This window comes from Odocoileus virginianus, chromosome 8, assembly GCF_023699985.2.
Source record: "Odocoileus virginianus isolate 20LAN1187 ecotype Illinois chromosome 8, Ovbor_1.2, whole genome shotgun sequence".
Classification (NCBI taxonomy): domain Eukaryota; kingdom Metazoa; phylum Chordata; class Mammalia; order Artiodactyla; family Cervidae; genus Odocoileus; species Odocoileus virginianus.
The window spans coordinates 10,906,916-10,930,691 of record NC_069681.1 but is presented as its reverse complement, the minus strand read 5'-3'; the positions used below and the strand labels follow the sequence as shown (position 1 = coordinate 10,930,691).

General features: G+C 40.8%; 1 protein-coding gene across 1 annotated transcript in view; it reads left to right on the top strand.

Annotated features, from left to right (window-relative positions):
* The window catches only part of VWA8 (von Willebrand factor A domain containing 8), a 367,424-nt gene that overhangs the window by 231,322 nt on the left and 112,326 nt on the right, over positions 1 to 23,776 (top strand). Inside the window, exons 35-37 of the mRNA XM_070471177.1 lie at positions 3,033 to 3,228; positions 17,699 to 17,780; positions 21,866 to 22,070. Coding sequence (XP_070327278.1) covers positions 3,033 to 3,228; positions 17,699 to 17,780; positions 21,866 to 22,070 — 483 coding nt within the window. The remainder of the gene's footprint in view (positions 1 to 3,032; positions 3,229 to 17,698; positions 17,781 to 21,865; positions 22,071 to 23,776) is intronic.

Here is a 23,776-nt window from a genome sequence, read left to right as displayed (position 1 = left end):
ATGTTTAGCAAATGCATAGGAGAATATCTTTGATTTTAGGGTACAGAAGGATAAAGATATATGGTAAAAAATTTACAGTAAAGCAAGCGGGACTTGCCTGGCGGCCCAGTGATTAAGAATCTGCCTTGCGATGTAGTGGATGAGGGTTCGAGCCCTGGTCGGGGAAATGAGACCCCACATGCCTTAGAGCTCTTGAACCCGTGAGCTCTTGAGCCCATGCACAGCTGGAGAGTCCTTTCACCACAGCAGAGGATCCCGAGTGGAGCAGTAAGACCTCACGCAACCAAATAAACAGATATGTTTTGAAAAAAAAATTAAGTAAAGCAAGAGAAAAAAAAATAAAAAATTCCGGAAGAGTTAACGTCTCGGAGAGATGAAAGAGACATGATTGGGAAGGGGGCCTCCAAGGGGCTTGAGAAATACTGGTAATACTCTTCCTTATGCCAGATAGTGGGTGCACTCAGCATTTTCCATTTAAAATAGTTATTTATTTACTTGTAGTTATTTAAATTAACTATACTGTTGTGCCAGAGTGACAAATAGTGACAAAAAGATTCAAGACATTAGATCTGACTGACAGAGTGCCTGATGAACTATGGATGGAGGTTCAGGACCTTGTACGGGAGACAGTGACCAAGACCATCTCCATGGAAAAGAAATGCAAAAGGCAAGATGGCTGTCTGAGGAGGACTTAAAAAAGCTGAGAAAAGAAGAGAAGCGAAACACAAAGGAGAAAAGGAAAGATATACCATTTGAATGCAGAGTTTCAAAGACTAGGATGGAGAAATAAGAAGGCCTTCCTCAGCAATCAATGCAAAGAAACAGAGGACAATAATAGAATGGGAAAGACTAGAGATCTCTTTGAGAAAATTAGAGATGCCAAGGGAACATTTCATGCAAAGATGGGCACAATAAAGGACAGAAATGGTATGGGCCTAACAGGAGCAGAAGATATTAAGAAGAGGTGGCAAGAATACACAGAAGAACTGTACAGAAAAGATCTTCACGACCCAGATAATCATGATGGTGTGGTCACTCACCTAGAGCCAGACATCCTGGAATGCGAAGTCATAGTGGGCCTTAGGAAGCATCACTACAAACAAAGCTAGTGGAGGTGATGGAATTCCAGTTGAGCTATTTCAAATCCTAAAACATGATGCTGTGAAAGTGCTGCACTCAATATGCCAGCAAATTTGGAAAACTCAGCAGTGGCCACAGGACTGGAAAAGGTCAGTTTTCATTCCAGTCCCAAAGAAAGGCAATGCCAAAGAATGGTCAAACTACCCCACAATTGCACTCATCTCACACGCTAGCAAAGTCATGCTCAAAATTCTCCAAGCCAGGCTTCCACAGTACATAAACCATGAACTTCGAGATGTTCAAGCTGGGTTTAGAAAAGGCAGTGGAACCAGAGATCAAATTGCCAACATCTGTTAGTTCATCAAAAAAGTGACAGAGTTCCAGAAAAACATCTGCTTTATTGACTACACCACAGTTTGATCACAAAAAACTATAGAAAATTCTTAAAGAGATGGGAATACCAGACCACCTTACCTGCCTCCTGAGAAATCTGTATGCAGGTCAAGAAACAAGAGTAAGAACTGGACATGGAACAACAGACTGGTTCCAAATTGGGAAAGGAGTACATCAAGGCCGTGTATTGTCACCCTGCTTATTTAACTTATATGCAGAGTACATCATGTGGAATGCCAGGCTTGATGAAGCACATGCTGGAATCAAGATTGCCGGGAGAAATATCAATAACCTCAGATATGCAGATGACACCACCCTTATGGCAGAAAATTAAGAACTAAAGAGCCTCTTGATGAAAATAAAGAGGAGAGTGAAAAAGCTGGCTTAATACTCAACATTCAAAAACTACGATCATCTCATCCAGTCCCATCACTTCATGGCAAATAGATGGGGAAACAATGGAAACAATGAGAGACTTTATTTTCTTGGACTCCAAAATCACCGCAGATGGTAATTGCAGCTATAAAGTTAAAAGACGCTTGCTCCTTGGAAGAAAAGTTATGACCGACCTAGACAGCATATTAAAAAGCAGAGACATTACTTTGCCAACAAAAGTCCGTCTAGTCAAGGCTATGGTTTTTACATTGGTCATGTATGGATGTGAGAGCTCGGACTATAAAGAAAGCTGAGGGCCGAAGAATTGATGCTTTTGACCTGTATTGTTGTAGAAGACTCTTGAGAGTCCCTTGGACTGCAAGGAGATCCAACCAGTCCATCCTGAAGGAAATCAGTCCTAAATATTCATTGGAAGGACTGATACTGAAGATGAAACTCCAGTACTTTGGCCACCTGATGTGAAGAACTGACTCATTGGAAAAGTTCCTGATGCTAAGAAAGGTTAAAGTCAGGAAGAGAAGGGGACAACAGAGGATGAGATGGTTGGATGGCATCACTAACTCAATGAACATGAATTGAAGCAACTCCGGGAGCTGGTGATGGACAGGGACGCCTGGTGTGCTGCAGTCCATGGGTCGCAAAGAGTCAGACACGACTAAACAACTGAACTGAACTGATACTGTTGTGCTAAGTCTCTTCAGTCGCGTCCAACTCTTTGCAACCTTATGGACTGTAGCCCACCAGGCTCCTCTGTCCATGGGATTCTCCAGGCAAGAATACTGAGGTGGGTTGTCATGCCCTCTTCCTGGTAATCTTCCCGACCTGAGGATAGAATCCAGGTCTCTTATGTTGCCTGAGTTGGCAGGCAGCTTCTTTACCACTAAGGCCACCTGGGAAGCCCAACTATACTGTTATATTCCCTCGTTTTAGTTATAATTCATTTCAAAATAAAAAATATGCTGTATACTTTACACTTGTCTGAAAATTATGATTATCAATAAAGGAACTATCTTCTGCATTAAGAAAGGTTAAAGAATACTTTGATTTTCTTATATTTGTGAAATATAAGTTTACCACTGGCATCTGTTTAAAGGGCTGCACTGTAAAAGTTGTGAGTGTAGTTTATAGTACTTCAGTACTTGAATCTTTCCTTTTTCTTTTAGTCACCTAGTGAAGTTTATTCTTGGAAAAGGCCATCATCTTTGAGTAAATCAAGAGTCACTGATACAACATTCTATGGAGGAAAGAAGAAAAGTGGAACCGCAAAACAGAGCAATTGTGTGACTCTCTTGGATACTAATCAGATAGTCAGGATTTTGCCCCCAGGAGAAGTCCCTCTAAAAGACATCTACCCAAAAGGTAAGAGATTTAACAATTCCTAATTTATCACGACAGTTAAAGGTAGGTTGGTTTTGATGGGAACATTTAACTTATCATTATCTTTCTATACTTATGAATCGTTCTAATAGTTTAGTAGCTAAAAAGGCTTACATGTGCTCAGAACGTTTACATTAAACTTGTTACAGCGCATGATTGTACCCTCTGCTGTTAGAACTCATTTGCACTGCAGTCTATGCAGTAACCTTACTTAGAACAGGTTTTCACAGAGACTTAAAAGCTCTTAGAACACAAGGATTAGAAAGGTGGTGCTAGTGGTGAGGAAGCCGTCTGCCAGTGCAGGAGGTATAAGGGGCATGGGTTGGGTTCCTGGGTCTGGAAGGTCCCCTGGAGGAGGGCATGGCAACCCACTTCAGTATTGTTGCCTGGAGAACCCCATGGCCAGAGGAGCCTGGCGGGCTACAGAGCGTAGGGTCAGAAAGCGTCGGACACGACTGAAGTGACTGAGCACACACACAAGGCATAGAATATAGGGCCTGACTTTTGTGTTGACCTCCTGTGACTAAAGGCCAGTCTTATTCACTTCCCAGTGCTCTCAAAGTCAACCTGCATTTATTACTGCATAACATGTGCCAGCTCCTGCGCTGGTCACTTTCCCTCATATAAATTCATTTAATCTTCAAAGTCCCATTCTTTCATTATGTACTCTCAAATTCGTATGCTGAGAAGCTGATACAGAGGTAAAATCAGTTGCTGAGGGTCACCCCATCAGTGGACAGCAGAGCCCAGATTTACAGCAGCATCTTCCAACCCAAGGCCATGGCTATTCTCACTGAACGACACTGGCTTTCACTGTAAAGGACAGTTGTGGAAATGGTTGCTCATTGAGCCCCTGACTTTTATTTGCATCCTAGTGGCAGTAATATGTTGTCCTGTGTTTACATTCATTATATTAGTGTGGACTTCATAAATATAATAATAAACCTGCTGTGATAATCTGTCTATTACTGGGTTCAAAAAGTCCTGGTTATATGATATTGTTACAATTAGTTCCTTCCAAATAAATTGCCGTTTCCTTAGAATGTTTTTTATTAATACACTGACAGTGGCTTCACAGTGCAGTAGGAATATTCACAAGGTGATCTATAAACACAAAGGAGAGGCTTACCACCCAAGTTTGCGATTCTGAGCTGATTCTTGACAGATGAATGGGAGGGAGTCAATGAAGCAGCTGTTCCTGAAAGAGAGAAGTCTACATGAACATACAGAGGCGTGACAGAGCACCCCGGAATGACGAGAAATTCTGCACCAAAACTCAGAGCAGCTCATCCACCCAGACACCTGGGGACCAGCCCTGATACTTCTCCCTCATCCTCCACATTTATTCCATTATCAGTTGCCATCTCTCTTTTTTTTTTCTTCCATTTATTTTTATTAGTTGGAGGCTAATTACTTTACAGTATTGTAGTGGTTTTTGTCATACATTGACATTAATCAGCCATGGATTTACACATGTTCCCCATCCCGATCCCCCCACCCACCTCCCTCTCCACCCGATCCCTCTGGGTCTTCCCAGTGCACCAGGCCCGAGCACTTGTCTCATGCATCCAACCTGGGCTGATAATCTGTTTCACCTTTGATAATATACATGTTTCGATGCTGTTGTCTCAAAACATCCCACCCTCGCCTTCTCCCACAGTGTCCAAAAGTCTGTTCTGTACATCTGTGTCTCTTTTTCTGTTTTGCATATAGGATTATCGTTACCATCTTTCTAAATTCCATATATATGTGTTAGTATACTGTATTGGTCTTTATCTTTCTTGCTTACTTCACTCTGCATAATGGGCTCCAGTCTCATCCATCTCATTAGAACTGATTCAAGTGAATTCTTTTTAATGGCTGAGTAATATTCCATGGTGTATATGTACCACAGCTTCCTTATCCATTAGTCTGCTGATGGACATCTAGGTTGCTTCCATGTCCTGGCTATGATAAACAGTGCTGCGATGAACGCTGGGGTGCAGGTATCTCTTTCAGATCTGGTTTCCTTGGTGTGTATGCCCAGAAGTGGGATTGCTGGGTCATATGGCAATTCTATTTCCAGCTTTTTAAGAAATCTCCACACTGTTCTCCATAACAGCTGTACTAGTTTGCATTCCCACCAACAGTGTAAGAGGGTTCCCTTTTCTCCACACCCTCTCCAGCATCTATTGCTTGTAGACTTTTGGATAGCAGCCATCCTGACTGGCGTGTAATGGTACCTCATTGTGGTTTTGATTTGCATTTCTCTGATAATGAGTGATGTTGAGCATCTTTTCATGTGTTTGTTAGCCATCTGTATGTCTTCCTTGGAGAAATGTCTGTTTAGTTCTTTGGCCCATTTTTTGATTGGGTCATTTATTTTTCTGGAATTGAGCTGGAGGAGTTGCTTGTATATTTTTGAGATTAATCCTTTCTTTGTTGCTTCCTTTGCTATTATTTTCTCCCAATCTGAGGGCTGTCTTTTCACCTTGCTTATAGTTTCCTTTGTTGTGCAAAAGCTTTTAAGTTTCATTAGGTCCCATTTGTTTATTTTTGCTTTTATTTCCAATATTCTGGGAGGTGGGTCATAGAGGATCCTGCTGTGATTTTTATCGGAGAATGTTTTGCCTATGTTCTTCTCTAGGAGTTTTATAGTTTCTGGTCTTACATTTAGATCTTTAATCCATTTTGAGTTTATTTTTGATACAACCTTGAAAGTGAAAGTGAAAGTCACTCAGTCCTGTCTGACCCTTTTGACCCCATGGACTATATACAGTCCATGGAATTCTCCAGGCCAGAACACTGGAGTGGGTAGCCTTTCCCTTCTCCAGGGGATTTCCCCAACCCAGGGGTCGAACCCAGGTCTCCCACATTGCAGGCAGATACTTTACCAGCTGAGCCACAAGGGAAGCTGATCTTATATTCAGCCGCCTCGTCTACAGTTCTGTTGCCAACATCCAAAGTCACCACTGTTTTGCACTATAACACTGCAGTAGCCTGAAGACCAAATTCACTCTTCCTTCTTCCCTTGCCCCCCCCCCCATTCTCCACACATCAAACAAAGTGTTGTTTTTAAAGTATTTTATTGTTCTCATTTGTTCTTATTAAGGTCCAGTTTCAGATAAATCAGTTCCGTCGCTCAGTTGTATCTGACTCTTTGCAACCCCATAGGCTGCAGCATGCCAGGCTTTCCTGTCTATCACCAACTCCCGGAGCTTGCTCAAAGTCATGTCCATAGCGTTGGTGATGCCATCCAACCATCTCATCTCATTCTGTGTCTTCCCCTTCTCTTCCTGCTTTCAATCTTTCCCAGGATCAGGGTCTTTTCCAGTGAGTCAGTTCTTCACATCAGGTGGCCAAAGTATTGGAGTTTCAGCTTCAGCATCAGTCCTTCCAGTGAATATTCAGGACTGATTTCCTTTAGGATGGACTGGTTGGATCTCCTTGCAGTCCAAGGGACTCTCAAGAGTCTTCTCCAACACCACAGTTCAAAAGCATCAATTCTTCAGTGCTCAGCTTTCTTTATATAGTCCAGCTCTCACATCCATGCATGACCACTGGAAAAACAATAACCTTGACTAGATGGACCTTTGTTAGCAAAGTAATGTCTCTGCTTTTTAAAATGCTGTCTAGGTTGGTCATAACTTTCCTTCCAAGGAGTAAGCATCTTTTAATTTCATGACTGCAGTCACCATCTGCAGTGATTTTGGAGCCCCAAAAAATAAAGTCAGCCACTGTTTCCACTGTTTCCCCATCTATTTTTCATGAAGTGATGGGACTGGATGCCATGATTTTAGTTTTCTGACGGTTGAACTTTAAGGCAACTTTTTCACTCTCCTCTTTCACTTTCATCAAGAGGCTCTTTAGTTCGTCTTCACTTTCTGTCACATGCTGTCTAGGTTGGTCATAGCGTTTCTTCTAAGGAACAAGAGTCTTTTAATGTCATGGCTGCAGTGACCATCTACAGTGATTCTGGAGCCCAGGAAAATAAAGTCTCTCTCTCTTTCCATTGTTTCCCCATCTATTTGCCGTGAAGTGATAGGACCAGGTGCCATGATCTTAGTTTTCTGAATGTTGAGTATTAAGCCAAGTTTCTCACTCTCCTTTTTCACTTTCATCAAGAGGCTCTTTAGTTCTTCACTTTCTGTCATAAGGGTGGTGTCATCTGCATATCTGAGTTTATTGATGTTTCTCCTGACAATCTTGATTCCAGCTTGTGCTTCATCCAGCCCAGCATTTCTCATCATGTACTCTGCATATAAGTTAAATAAGCACGGTGACAATATACAGCCTTGATGTACTCCTTCCCCAATTTAGAACCAGTCTGTTGTTCCATGTCCAGTTCTAACTCTTGCTTCTTGACCTGCATACAGATTTCTCAGGAGGCAGGTCAGGCATCTGGCATTCCATCTCTTGAAGAATTTTCCAGTTTGTTGTGATCAAACTGTGGCATAATCAATAAAGCAGAAGTAAACAGTTTTCTGGAACTCTGTTGCTTTTTTGATGATCCAACAGATTTGGCAATTTGAACTCTGGTTCCTCTGCCTTTTCTAAAACCAGCTTGAACGTCACATACTGCTGAAGCCTGGCTTAGAGAATTTTGAGCATGACTTTGCTAGCCTGTGAGATGAGTGCAACTGAACATTCTTTGGCATTGCCTTTCTTTGGGTTTGGAATGAAAACTGACCTTTTCTAGTCCTGTGGCCACTGCTGAGTTTTCCAAATTTGCTGGCATATTGAGTGCAGCACTTCCACAGCATCATCTTTCAGGAGTTGAAATAGCTCAACTGGAATTCCGTCACCTCCACTAGCTTTGTTTGTAGTGATGCTTCCTAAGGCCCGCTTGACTTCGCATTCCAGGATGTCTGGCTCTAGGTTGAGTGATCATACCATTGTGATTATCCAGGTCGTGAAGATCTTTTTTGTATAGTTCTTCTGTGTATTCTTGCCACCTCTTCTTAATATCTCCTGCTTCTGTTAGGTCCATACCATTTCTGTTCTTTATCATGCCCATCTTTGCATTAAGTGTTCCCTTGGTATCGCTAATTTTTTTGAAGAGATCTCTAGTCTTTCCTATTCTGTTGTTTTCCTCTATTTCTTTGCATTGATCGCTGAGGAAGGCTTTCTTTTTTTTTTTTTTTTCCATTTATTTTTATTAGTTGGAGGCTAAACTAATTACAGTAGTTTTTGTCATACATTGAAATGAATTAGCCATGGATTTACATGTATTCCCCATCCCGGTCCCCCCTCCCACCTCCCTCTCCACCCGATCCCTCTGGGTCTTCCCAGTGCACCAGGCCCAAGCACTTGTCTCATGCACCCAACCTGGGCTGGTGATCTGTTTCACCCTAGATAATATACATGTTTCAATGCTGTTCTCTTGAAACATCCCACCCTCGCCTTCTCCCAGAGTCCACAAGTCTGTTCTATACATCTGAGTCTCTTTTTCTGTTTTGCATATAGGGTTATCGTTACCATCTTTCTAAATTCCATATATATGTATTAGTATACTGTAATAGTCTTTATCTTTCTGGCTTACTTCACTCTGTATAATGGGTTCCAGTCTCATCCATCTCATTAGAACTGATTCAAATCAATTCTTTTTAATGGCTGAGTAATATTCCATGGTATATATGTATCACAGCTTCCTCATCCATTCGTCTGCTGATGGGCATCTAGGTTGCTTCCATGTCCTGGCTATGATAAACAGTGCTGCGATGAACATTGGGGTGCAGGTGTCTCTTTCAGATCTGGTTTCCTTGGTGTGTATGCCCAGAAGTGGGATTGCTGGGTCATATGGCAGTTCTATTTCCAGCTTTTTAAGGAATCTCCACACTGTTTTCCATAGTGGCTGTACTAATTTGCATTCCCACCAACAGTGTAAGAGGGTGAGGAAGGCTTTCTTATCTCTCCTTGCTATTCTTTGGAACTCTGCATTCAAATGGGAATATCTTTCCTTTTCTCCTTTGCTTTTGGCTTCTCTTCTTTTCTCAGCTTTTTGTAAGGTCTCCTCAGACAACCATTTTGCCTTTTTGCCTTTCTTTTTCATGGGGATGGTCTTGTTCACTGTCTCCCGTACAATGTCCCAAACCTCTGTTCATAGTTCATCAGGCTCTCTGTCAGATCTAATCCCTTGAATCTGTTACTCACTTCTACTGTATATGTAAGGGATTTGATTTAGGTCATACCTGAAAAGTCTAGTAATTTTCCCTACTTTCTTCAATTTAAGTCTGTATTGAGCAATAAGGAGTTCATGATCTGAGCCATAGTCAGCTCCCAGTCTTGTTTTTGTCGACTGTATAGAGCTTCTCCATCTTTGGCTGCAAAGAATATAATCAGTCTGATTTCAGTGTTGACAATCTGGTGATGCGAGGTCCAGTTTACATACAGTAAAATTCACTGTTTTTGGTGTATAGTGCTATGAGCTTGACAAACACATCCAGTTGTGTAGTCATCACCATGACTGACTGTGAATAGTCCCATCTCCCCTGAACCTCACCTAGGCCACTCTGCCATCAAGCTCTACCCCCAACCCCTCACTGATCTGGTTTTCTGCCCTTATTCACTTGCGTTTTTCAGAATGTCACATGTATGGAATCACACAGCACTTTTCGAGTCTGGTTTCTTTCACTTAATATTGTATGTTTGCGAATCATTTATGTTGTAAGTACCAGTTGTTCATTCCTTTTTATTGCTGAATATCTCATTGTGGTTTTAATCTCCATTTTCCCTAGTCCCACATGATGTTGAGTATCTTTTCATGTCTGTCTTCTTTAGTGAAATGTCTCTTCAGATCCTTTGCCCACATTCTGAACTGGGTTACTTGCTTTCTTTTTAATGATTTTTTGAGTCTTTGGGCTTATATAGTCTAGATACAAGTCCAATGTATGAGATACATGTTTTCCAAACATTTTCTCCCATTTTGGTGAAAGGCCCAAATTTCCTGTTTTGTTTGAGGGATTTCATATTTCTAGATGCAATTGCACTTAGATTTATACTCCAGGTTGATGTTTTTAATTAATTTATTTTTTAAATTGAAGGATAATTGTTCTACAGAATTTTGTTGCTTTCTGTCAAACCTCAACATGAATCAGTCATAGGTATACATATGTCTCCTCCCTTTTGAACCTCCCTCCCATATCCCTTCCCATCCCACCCGTCTAGGTTGATACAGTTTGAGTATCAAACTGGAGCCCCAGTTTGAGTTTCCTGAGACACACAGCAAATTCCCATTGGCTATCTATTTTACATATGGTAATGTAAGTTTCCATGTGACTCTCAACATACATCTCAGCCTCTCCTCCCCTCTCCCCGTGTCCATAAGTCTGTTCTCAATGTCTGTTTATCCACTGCTGCCCTGCAGATAAATTCTTTGCTGCCATCTGTCTAGATTCTGTATATATGCATTAGTATATGGTCAAGTTAATTTTCTTTATGGTATAAGGTGTGGATTAAGGCTCATTGTTTTGCAAATAGTCAATTGTTTAGCATCATTTACTGACAAGGCTATCCTTTTTTCCATCAAATTATCTTTGGAGCTCTGTGGAAAGCAACTGACCACGTATGTAGGTTTCTTTCTGAGTTTGCATTTGTATTCAATTGATCTTTGTGTCTGTCCCCTCATTAACACCATACTCTCTTGATTACTACTTCATAGTTTATCTTAAAATCAGATAGTAGAGATCCTTCAGTTTTGTTGGTGGGAATGAATGGATGGAAAATTACTAAGAGGGAATCAGAGGTAATGGAGGATTCTGACTAAACCAACCTAACAGGATCCCTGCTGCAGGAAGGCCAGGGTGATCAGACTTTATTTGGGAAATGGTAGAGGATCAGGAACTCTGCCAGATATCCAGGTTTAGGTTTCTGGTTAAGCTAACTGAACTTTATTCTTGCTAAAACTGGACAATGCTCAGATGAACACAGAAGGCCAAAAGTGTGTACCTAATTGAGAAGAGGATTCAGAAAGGCCTGACTAGAGTTTGGTGTGGGGGTGGGGAATTTTTCCCTTCTTCCCTTCAGGTTTTTTGATTGGTCTGATAATTAAATTGATGTCAGACAGGTTAACAGGAGGGAAAAAAATGCATTTGAATGGGAGTTCCATATTGCTGTTGTTGTTTTGTCAATCTCTCTTGTCCTACTCTTTACGACCCCATGAACTGCAGCACACCGGGCTGTCCTTCACTATCTCTTGGAATCTGCTCAAACTCATGTTCATTGAATCGATGATGCCATCTGCCCATCTGATCCTCTGTCACCCCCTTCTCCTCCTGCCTTCAATCTTTTCCAGAATGAGGGTCTTTTCCAGTGAGTTGGCTCTTCATATCAGGTGGCCAAAGTATTGGAGTTTCCGCTTCAGCATCAGTCCTTCCAATGAATATTCAGGGTTGATTTCCTTGAGGATGGACTGGCTTGATCTCTTTGCTATCCAAGGGACTCTCAAGTGTCTTCTCCAACACCACAGTTCAAAAGCATCAATTTGTTGGCAGTCAGCCTTCTTTATGGTCCAACTCTCACATCCATACATGACCACTGGAAAAACCATGTCTCTGACAATCGGACCTTCATAAATATATGAAGACTCAGAGGGCATCCAGGTATCACATAAATACACTGGGGGATGGGAAGTGGGGTGTTAGGCCAGGGAAGTTGTTTAGTCAGTGAGTTGTGTCAGATTCCTTTGTGACCCCTTAGACTGTAGCCCGCCCCCCAAGCTCCTCTGTCCGTGGGATTCTCTAGGCAAGAACACTGGAGTGGGTTGCCATTTCCTTCCCCAGGGGACCTTCTCTTCCCAACCCAGGGATCAAACCCATGTCTCCTGCAATGGCAGGTGGATCCTTTACCACTGAGCCACCAGGGACGCCCAGGCAGAGGAAGCGGGTGTGTGAAAAAGAGTTAAAGTCTCGTCCTACATGATGGGACATCAGTACATAATGCCTAAAAGTAAAACATCAAGACAGCACCAGAAGGATGAAGGTGAACACCAAAGAAACAGCTTTAAAAAGTTGAAAGTATCTCTGGGAGTAGAATGTGAGGTGTGAGAGGAGTGAAACTGGGGCTGATGGTTTTTTCCTTTCAGCCTATTTGACTCTTTAGTCTGTGTGCCTTTAGGTCTCTGGTGATAATTCAAACTAGTTTTTTCAAGTAAATACAGACCAGCCACCTGGTTAGCCAGGAACGCCGTGCGTAGCCTTTTATTAAAGAAGCCAGTCAGAGCTGTCAAGGTTACTCTCCCGGCGGCTTTGACAAAGAGGGCATAACTCATGGTTGATGCAGATCAGGGGGGCGATTTACTTCTTTCTTCCAATCGTTTTTCTTCTAGTTAAATGGTAGCTTTTTCTTTTTCCCCTTTAAATCATAGGCCTCAGCTCTTTAAACACAAAGTAATGACTCTTGATTGAAAGCAACGCACTGCTGTTTGAACTTTGAATAAATTAAAAGATTTGCTATCACCCCGATTGCAGGGCACACATCAATCTTTGAATCTGTGAACACAGAAGTTCTTGAAACCTAGTACCATAGGGAACACGTATACATCAAATTACATTGCTTGAAGGAGTGAATTTTTTATATAATTTCATCTTCCTTCTGAAAATGCTCTTGATTATTTTGCCCGACAGTTTTTCTCCCCGCTCCAAACTTTGATGCTGTGCCTCTAAGCTGCCCCACTGTTTATGGGAACTGTGCTCTGAACGCTGTGGCAATGAGTTCCCTTTAATTGTTGGGGAACTAATCCCTAAATGTAATTTATACCTCTCTTCTAAATCCACCTGGATTACAAATGTAATGGAAATTTACTTAACCTCCATCCTCTCTACAGTGTCCAAACATTTAAAATGGATAGACAAGGATTTGGCTAAGTTTGGAGGGAAATCTGGCCACGGTTTTACTTCCTTAATTCAATCATGTATTCTAAACTGATTTATTTTCAAATCCGAAAACTTCACTTCTGATTATTTTTCAAGCCTTACCATAACCACCATCACTGTGCTAAGTCACATCAGTCGTGTCCAACTCTTTGGGACCCCATGGACTGTAGCCTGCCAGACTCCTCTGTCCATGGGATTGTCTAGGCAGGAATACTGGAGTGGGTTGCCATGCCCTTCTCCAGCGGATCAGGATCTTCCTGACCCAGCGAACCAGCATCTCTTATGTCTCCTACATTGACAGGCAGGTTCTTTACAACCAGCACTACCTGGGAAGCAACCTACTACCACCTTTAAAGTCCTTTTTAGCCACAAATTGCCTTTTTCTGATGCATGAAAATACTTTTTAGCATGAAGAATAAAATTCTTGCTTTCTCCTCCCTGAAACAGAGCCATTATTGGATTTTCTCATTCTCTTTATGCCATGGAATTAACTTGCACAGTGGGGGAAGAAAAAAAAAAGCTATAGGAAAAACGATATTTAAAATAAGTTGGCTTACTTTGCTTTCACAGGAAGCCTAAAATCAATGGTGGCGGTAGCACAGCTTGATACTACTATTTATGAAAAAGAGTGCATGTAAGTGGTAGGCCAAACGTAACTGATTAGCTAGGCAGAGCTAGTCATCCTAACCACTTCAATAACTGGTCATTTTTGGCAAAGAACCCAGGGTCTATAAATAACTCAACCCACTTTGGTTATGTCCTAGAGGCAGGAGCTGTCAAAAATGATATATGGTGCAAAAGTTTGGCCAAGACTGACCTTATATCCCAGGCAGCATTTCCAGTGCTGGCAGTGCGTGACTTATGATAAGCATATTGGCTTTGTACGGATGGCTGTCTGGGGATGGCCGATTCCGCTGGGTGGTCCGGTTACCACGGTAACTGGCTTTCCTTGCCCCCTGCTGCCCCTGGACACTGCCTTCCTTTCCTCCTGCCCCTTTATGCCCCCAGGACCACTTCTTGCCTAGATCCGCAGCCCACACAGGACCACAGGGCTGTGCTTCCCACCCTGGAATCCTTCCCAAGTTCCTAAAGGCTCACAGTGATTTTTTTTTTTTGCTTTTATTTATTTTTAATTGGAGGATAATCACGTTACAATATTGTGTTGATTTCTGCCATACATCAACATGAATCAGCCATGGGTATACATGTGTCCCCTTCCTCTTGAACCTCCCTCCCACCTCCCACCCCATCCACCCCTCTACTTTTCAAAGAAAAGAGAAAAGGGCACTTTCTTCTCTATGCTGTGGGCTCCTCAGACAAGTCAAGAACCACACTCGTCTTTTTCCTCTCTTCCCCAGTGCTTCATGCAGAGATTCTCAACCTTGTTTTTTGAATAAATAAGAGATATGTTGAGGTTGTCGGGTGGCCACCTTGAAAACCTTCAGTTGTGAACAGGAAATTCAAATGCCAAGTTTCTTATTTTTTTGTAAACTACATTGGATAAATTCAATGTGGACATTCTAGTCTTCTCATTCTAATCAGAAATTTTAATGAGACAATGGAGAAAAGATAGTATCTTCAATAAGTGATGCTGGGAAAACTGGACGACTACATGTAAAAGAATGAAATTAGAACATTTCCTAACACCATACGCAAAGATAAACTCAAAAGGGATTAAAGACCTAAATGTAAGACTCCTAGAGGGAAGCATAGACAGAACACTCTTTGACATGAATCACAGCAAGGTCCTTTATGACCCACCTGCTAAAGTAGTGGAAATAAAACCAAAAATAAACAAATGGGACCTAATTAAACTTAAAAGCTTTTGCACAATGTAGGAAACTATAAACAAGGTGAAAAGACAACCCTAAGAATAGGAGGAAATAATAGCAAATGGAACAACTGACAAAGGATTAATCTCCAAAATATACAAACAGCTCATGCAGGTCAATACCAGAAAAACAACCCAATCAAAAAGTGAGCATAAGACCTAAACAGACAATTCTCCAAAGAAGACACACAGATGGCTAGTAAATGCATGAAAAGATGCTCAACATCGCTCATTATTAGAGAAATGCAAATCAAAACTACCATGAGGTATCCTCACACTAGTCAGAATGGCCATCATCAAAAAAATCTATAGACAATAAATCCTAGAGAGGTTGTGGGGAAAAGAACCCTCTTGCACTGTTGGTGGGAATGTAAATTGATTCAGCCACTATGAAAAACAGTATGGAGATTCCTTAGAAAATTAGGAATAAAAGCACCGTATGACCAACAATCCCACTGTTGTTCATATACCCTGAGGAAGCCATAATTTAAAGAGACATTCACCTCAGTGCTCATCGTAGCACTGCTTACAGTATCTGGGCCATGGAAGCAGCCTAGATGCCCGCTGAGAGATGAATGGGTAAAGAAGGTGTGGTACATATGCACAGCGGAATATGTATGACTCAGCCATAGAAAGGATGCATTTGGGTCAGTTCTAATGAAGTGGATGAAACCTAAAGCTTATCACACGGAGTGAAGTAAGTCCGAAAGAGAAAAATACTGCATATTAGCACATATATATGGCATCTAGAAAGATGGCACTAATGAACCTATTTGCAGGGCAGCAGTGGAGATGCAGACAAAAAAACATAAAGACTTGTGGACGCAGTGGGGAAAGGAGAGGACGGGATGAATTGAGAAAGTAGCGCTGCAACGTACGTTACCGTATGTAAAACAGATGACCAGTGGGCATTTGCTCTATGACACAGGGAGCCCAAATGCAGAGCTCCATGACAGCCTGGGGGTGGGGTGGGGTGGGAGGTGGGAGTGGGGTTCAATAGGGAGAGGACATAGGTATATCTATGGCTGATTCATACTGATGTGTGGCAGAAACCAACATAATATTATAAAGAAATTATTCTTCAATTAAAAATAAATAAATTAAAATTTTTTAAAAAGGGTAAACACGTAAGCAAGTATCTTTGAAGTACCTTTAAAGTTGCCTGGACTTATAGCTGACTTTGCATAGTAGAGAGAGAAAACTTTGTTACAATATGAAAAAAAAATAGAAATTGTAATAGGAGATAGACAACAGACAAAAATCTTTAAGAGTATGGTTTCTTTGTAGGTTTGTGTTTTTGTTTTTTTTAAAGAGACATTGGAAGCCAAGATTTTGTAAAAATAAGGCCATTTTAAAATTGTTGCCCCACGGTCAGCTCAGGTAGAAGCTGTGTGGAGCAGTGGGCAGAGCAGAGATTTTAAAGCCAGAAGGAAGGCCTGATTTTGAAAGCTTTCTCTATCACTATCCAAGTCCATTATTATACCACTTCTGTAAGTCTCCACTTTCTCATCTCTCAAACAGAATCCAAGGCGTTTGTAGTTGTCAGTATTAAAAACACTATCTGTAAGTCCCAAACAGGGACTTCCCTGGTGGTCCAATGGTTAAGATTCTGAGCTTCCAGTGTCAGAAACTAGGATTCCACGTGCTGGGTGGTGCAGCCAAAAAAGAGAAAAGCAATTAATAGGACTTCCTAGGTGGCGCAGCGGTAAAGAATCCACCTGCCAAAGCAGGAGATGCAAGAGACGTGGGTTCGATCCCTGGGTCAGGAAGATCACCTGGAGTAGGAAATGGCAACCCACTCTAGTACTCTTGCCTGGAAAATTCCATGGAAGAGGAGCCTGAGTTACGGGGTTGCAACGAGTCAGACACAGCTGAGCAGCTGAGCCCAGCAGCATAGCACACAATTAATGAGACACAGGAAAGACAGGCAGGATTCCTGACACAGTGCTGGTGACTGGCGATGATGAGGTGATGGTGGTCCTCAGGGATTTGGGGGGAAAGTCAGTCAACTCCCAGAGTTTTCTGGGAAACAGCTAGAATTGGAGTTGGGGACTCACATTACCCTCTCCTTCCCCACCTTTTCATGACCTTCATGACCCAGAGTCCTTGCCCCACTGCCCCGATCTTCACCTCACCTTTTCCTGTCTTGAGGGGTCCTAATAATAACAGCCACTGGGGTGGAACAACTACTGATTGTGTGCAAGTAATGGTTATGATTCTCAGATGCTCTTCTCATCCTCGTTTTGCAATTGATGAAAGCAGGTCTCAGAGAGAGAACTAACTTGGCCATAGTAAGTCATAGTTAGAAAATGTCAAGCCAGGATTGTCTACCAGGCCATTCCGTTTTCAAGTAGGTGCTGATTCCACTGTATTATACCATCCCTGTTGTAACTTCCTAGGAAGGAAAAAAATTCCAATGATGCAATATTTTCAGATAAACTCTTAAGTGCTAAAACACTGACCCATCTTGGGAAGCTATTAATATCAAAGAAAATGAAAGGAACTTAGGTAATTCTCTGACACTAAAGAATCACAGCATAACATACATCTACCTGACAATGTCTGTGTTTTCCTAACAAAAGCGTAACTGAGCATCTAACCTCAAGACTGGAGTTGGTTAGCCCCGGACCTCGTCAAGTGGGTCCCAGAGTTCTGTTCTAGGCGAGTGATAACTTCATTCCATTTTTAGCAGCATCTGTGCTTTATTTGGGTCCTGTTTTTATATCAGACAATAATTTAACACTCGGCTTGTGTCTTGACTTCTTTGCAGATGTTACCCCTCCACAGACAGCTGGATATATAGAAGTTACTGATCTCCAGTCTAAGAGACTTCGATACATCCCGATTCCTGGGTAATCCATTTTCACTTTCATTCTTAGCTTGTATGTCAGATTAAAAAAAAAAGAGTGAATTCTTACCAAGTACCCTGAATAAATATGTGCTTTTTGTTTCCTTAAATAGCAAGCTCTTTTTCTTTCTTTCATGTATATATATAGTTACAGTTTGTTTTTATCTTGCTGCTTTGCCATTTTTATTTGAACACTGGAAAAATGTTCAAATGTTACCTAGGTATAAGTCTTAACAGCCTTCAAGTGTTCATTTCTTTTTTTTTTTTTTTTTGATCTATGCTTATGATAAAACTTTTTCAAACAGCATTTTTATCACTGAAAAAATTTTCATATTTATTAACTTCATACATTAGTTTTCTGAGGTAAATGTATTCAAGATGTCAAAGGAATTTAAATCTCATTTGTTTAATATTGTTTTTAAAGATGTAACTGTGTATCTACAGTCCATAAAATAGTCAAAGGATTCTAGAGATTTGTAATAGATTTATTGCCAGTGGTTTATTCCTGTTCAGCAGTGGAAGCAAAGCGTTCAAAATAGTTAGACTCAGGGAATATATAAAAAGAGGACCGATGATGCACCATCTATTCCTTGAAAAACACGCATGTCCCCACCTCTAGCCCACCCCTTCCTGGATGCATCCACGCCTGCCCTCCCTTTTTCTCAGCCCCTGTGCCCCTGCTTCTGTGTAGACTGATGTCACATACTCCTCACATGTCCTGCCTCACAAGCAGCCAGCGCCTCAGAACACAGGGTTAAAGCCTCACCCGGGTCCTGGGCAGAGGAGCCTGGAGAGCCTTCCACTCTCAGAGCAAGGGCAGGGACACGTGTCTGTCCCCCAGCCGCCTTCCGTGCTTCCAAAGAACATCGCTCAGTACAACAACACAAAATAAGTCACAAACACCGTTTCATCTCTTAGGACCCTTTGTTTAGCCAGGTTCAAGAAACGTGCGGAGAAGGCAATGGCAACCCACTCCAGTACTCTTGCCTGGAAAATCCAATGGACGGAGGAGCCTGGTGGGCTGCAGTCCATGGGGTCACTAAGAATAGGACACGACTGAGCGACTTCACTTTCACCTTTCACTTTCATGCATTGGAGAAGGCAATGGCAACCCACTCCAGTGTTCTTGCCTGGAGAATCCGAGGGATGGGGGAGCCTGGTGGGCTGCTGTCTATGGGGTCGCACAGTCGAACACGACTGAAGCGACTTAGCAGCAGCAGCAAGAAACATGAATAATGAAAGCATTTTTCAAAGAAATAGATTTACTTGTTCTAACGTATACAAGAATGTCTTTCTGGAGCATCTTAATGTGTCAATTTCATGAAAAATGGCTTTTAGTCATTTGGGGAAATTTCTTATTCCGTTGCATGTTCATTGAAATATACTATCAGTTCAAGTAAAAAAATAAAAGAACAACTTTTTTTCTACATTTCTGAAGCACAATAATTATTTTTTCAGTATTCCTCTTCATTTCTTCCCCAGCCCTAGCTTTATATTTTAGTGTTTTTCTCTGTTAGCTTTCTGTATGAACCATATGTTATGCCCACCATAGAAATAATACCTGGAAGAACGGCTATATATATATATATATATAATATAAATACAGCTAGTGCCAGCTGGTCCCCATGCTTCATTCATTTAGTGCTGCACTGTCCAACAGAAATAGAATGTGAGCCATATATGTAATTTTATGTTCTTAGTGGCCAAAGTAAAAGAGTGCACAAAGAAATCGGTGAAATTACCGTTAATAGTATTTTATTACCATTATAAACTATTACTATTCTGACACGTATTTGATATAAAAATTTTAATGATATTTTGCATTCCTTTTTTCTCCTGAGTGTTTGAAACCCAGTATATATTTTACATTTACAGAACATCTCGATTTGAACTTGTCTTATTTCAAGTGCCACTTGTTTTAGAGTCTGTTCATTGTCAGTATATCCTGAGTTTCTCTCAAGATTAACTACTGCCATTTTTGGTGTATATGTAATCCAAGGGAACAGCCCATCTGGGTTTCAGTTTTGTTGCTGGTTGCTTAAATTTAGTGTTCGGTTAGATAGCAGGAATTTTCCATTTGATGGCTAACTTCAAATAATAGAAAACAGTAAAACTATATGTAACTGTGCGGCCAAAAAGAACATATCACTTTTGCTCTCAGTACAATTTGAGTGTTAGTCCTGAAACTTCTGTTGCTTTTGTAAAACCATGCTACTCAGCACTAACATACGGGTGTGTGTAAGTCTGGACTTCACTCTTCTGTGATTCTCTGTGTTCCTTAAAGACTTTGTTATCATAGATAAGAGGAATGTGATTTTCTTTTTAAGGTACAGAAGAGATTCTAGATGTAGTGTGCAAGCTGTAGTAAGTATATGATTTCTTCAGCATTTTTTTGGCGTATTGAGGAAATTGCTCTGGTAAATTTAAACTTGCATGCTGGAGAGTTAAGTGTGGAACCAGTAGGTGCCGTGCTCAATAGAATCATGCATCTTGAGCATTTGTGGCAGATTTACTCACATCACAAGTGATTAAATTTCATTATTCTTGAATGGCCTTTTACTTCACCATCTGTACCTAGTTTTTCTTCCTAAGGCAAGTATTTTCTGAGAGAGCACCATGAGATGAATCCTCTATTATATCAAAAGTTGCCTTGAGTCCTTCTAGTACTGTAAAGTATTGGGTTGGCCAAAAGTTCATTTGAGTTTTTTATAAGATGTAATGGAAAAACCTGAACAAACTTTTTGGCCAACCCTATAGCTCTGAAACACTTGGTTCCATCCTACTGTTATTATTCTCTTTATATAAACACTTTCTAAGAGTTCCATATCTCAGAGTAGCTGGCTTTGTCACTCTGTGTTCAGTATCCACTAAGGCAGACTGATAAAAAGATTAAAGTAGTCTTGATTTCTTCAGTATAAAAATTTACCTAATATATAGTGGTTTTGTAGTTTCTGCAAATCTACATTGATACTTTATTGTTTTAATTATCTGATCAGACCATCTCTTTAGACCATTTATTTCATAGAGAAAATACCAGATATATTTAGAAAATTAATCGTGATAATTAGAATTTCTAATCTATTTCTTTTGTATAGTGAGAGCCATACTCAGATAAAGGAAGTGTGCAATTGACTCTTACAGGCAAAAGTTGCATTCCTTAAATTGACTGTATATATTAGAAATATGTATAAGCATGAAACGTATAGGAAATATATAAATTCTTATTATAATCCATATAACCATCTAACTTAGAAAAGGCAAAATGTCAAATAAATGCAGTTAAAACACATAAACAAGACTTAAATTTCAGCATAGACCTTAGACCCCTGGGAAGTGAGTCAGCTTTGCAGGAGTCTGAGGTGTGAGTTGGTTTAGAGTTCCTTTCTTCCTGACAGTGAATGCAAAATGTCATCCAGGATCTTCAAATGCAAGATACATAAATTGGGCTTCCCTGGTAGTCCGCTGGTTGAGAACCGCAGGGGACACGGGTTCTATCCCCAGTCCGGGAAGATCCCACATGCCGAGGGGCAGCTAAACTCACACTCTCAAGAGCCTGTGCTCCACAACCAGAGGAGCCACTGGAGTGAGAAGCCCACGTCCCTCAACTAGAGACGAGCCCCCGCTTGCTGCAATTAGAGAAAGCCCACACAAAGTGAGAAGACCCAGTGCGGCTAAAACATAAATAAAAATTTTAAAAGGAATATGTAAATAACCAGTAAATAACTATGTATTTTTTCTTTCCAGATGAATCTGTTGGTCCCTTAGTTTTTAATGTGCTTTTAATGTGTTTTTAAACATTATGTTTCTTACTGAAGTATAGTTAATTTGCAGTGTTACATTAGTTTCAGTTGTAAGCAGATTCACTCACATGTATATATATATGCATGTACGTGTTATACACATCCATATTCCTTTTCAGACCCTTTCCCACTATAGGTTACTATAAGACGCTGCATGTAGTTCCTCATGCTGTATAGCAGGTTCTTGTGTAATTATGAGAATTCTTTACAGCGAGTTTAACGTAAGGCAAGTTGAACTAGCAGCATTCCCTGGGCTTCAATTGGTTGAACACCGTGATTTCTTTTTCAGGTCAGACTCTCTCTCACCGTATACCACGTGGCTGTCTACTATCTCGGACACAGACGCACTGCTAGCTGAGTGGGGCAAGGGTGGCGTTGTCACTGTTGATATGGGAGGCCGTGTCCGGCTTTGGGAAACGGGCCTTGAGCATCTGCAGCGGTCACTCATGGAATGGAGAAACATGATTGGAGAAGAAGGTGATAGACACATGCAGGTACTGCTTGACTTGACCTTACCACTTAAGGGGGCACATTAAGTTATCAATTATCTGCAGATGCCACAGTCATAGAAGCTTCTGGCCCAGAGACTCAAATGTAGTTTGCTAAAACAGCTAAAATAATTTGGGGACTCAGGAAAAGACAAATCTATCCTTTGACATAGTGAAAAAGTAAAATTGTGCCTTGTTTGTCTGTCAGTGCTTAAGTATATAGGTTCCTCACCTCATAACATGCAAATGTAATCTTCAACTTTTATTTTTTAACCTTAAGCATTAATCAGTTTCCAGCGCCACCTTTGTATCTGTTTTCACTTCTGCCATTGTCGTCAGCATCTCCCCATGCTACCAAGGAAACAGAAATTCTGAGCATCTAAACGCAGCACATTATTATAAGGCCAAAACCTTTAGACTAGAGAAGATAAACAGAATTATGCATCCAATAGAGGTGTGTTTTTACCAGCTCCATTATTTCTAGAGAATGGAAGTTTAGCAGTCGTAATAAGTAGACTCAAACCTGCACTAGAAGGAGATATGGGAACAGGTCAGCAAAGAGGGAGAAAACTCCACCCCTCCAGAAGTAGCTCAGTCATCACGTAATCTGATTGCTGTCTGCAACTAATGTGAACAGTATGGGAGGCTGTGTACCCATAAATACTAAACCGTATTATGAAAGGATTTGTTTTATCTGTAATTTATTTATTTTAACCTTCAGAGGTAAACTTCTTTGTTTATATTTCATTCTTATCCAGCAAAAAGAAAGGTAGGTTCCTGCCAACTCTGTTGCTCTGTAAAGAACCAGTTAGTGATATAGACGATAACAAGATAAGAGATTTCAACAAACTACCATTGACATCTAATTAGTAATTGCTATTTTATGTGGTTATTTTTATGATTTCCCTCAGAGAAGAAATATATATGTATTGTGTATGCATGAGTGAGTAATACATCTTTTTAGCTTACAGGAGCATTTTGAAAATCATAAACAAATATAGGCCAGCAACCTCAAATTCTTTTGAAAGGGTATGACTACATTAATTCAATTAAGCTGAAACAAATGTATTACTCTAAAATAAACATGTCATTAAGTGCAATGATCTATCACAGTAACAGTCTGAATGTTGGTTGCTATCCATAACAGTTATTAGAAAATTAAAAACTATGGTTCTCCTTCTATTATTATTCTAAAGATTAAGTTTCTTCTTTGTCTGAATTAAGGTCCTTTCTTCATTACAGCAATTGATGAAAAGCGAAAGTGAAAGTCACTCAGTCCGGTCTGACTCTTGGTGACTGTACAGTCCATGGAATTCTCCAGGCCAGAATACTGGAGTGGGTAGCCTTTCCCTTCTCCAGCGGATCTTCCCAACCCAGGGATCAAACCCAGGTCTCCCGCATTGCAGGCGGATTCTTTACCAGCTGAGCCACAAGGGAAGCCCTATTGTGTTTGACTGTCTTAGGTTTTATTTCAATTTCTCATGTGTTACAGAGATCAAAGGTCATGTTTTCCCCATGGCCAAGGTTTGTGGCCTAAATTAAGTTTCCTTCACAACAGAATTTTAAAATATCAAAATCACTCATGATTTTGATAGCTAGTCTTCACCACTGCAAAAATTAACCTGTTTGTGTTTTAACCTTGTAGCGCTTCTCTTCCCAGTGACTTCCTCTGGCTGTTGTGCACCTCTGTATTCCCAGCTCTTTAGCTGGGA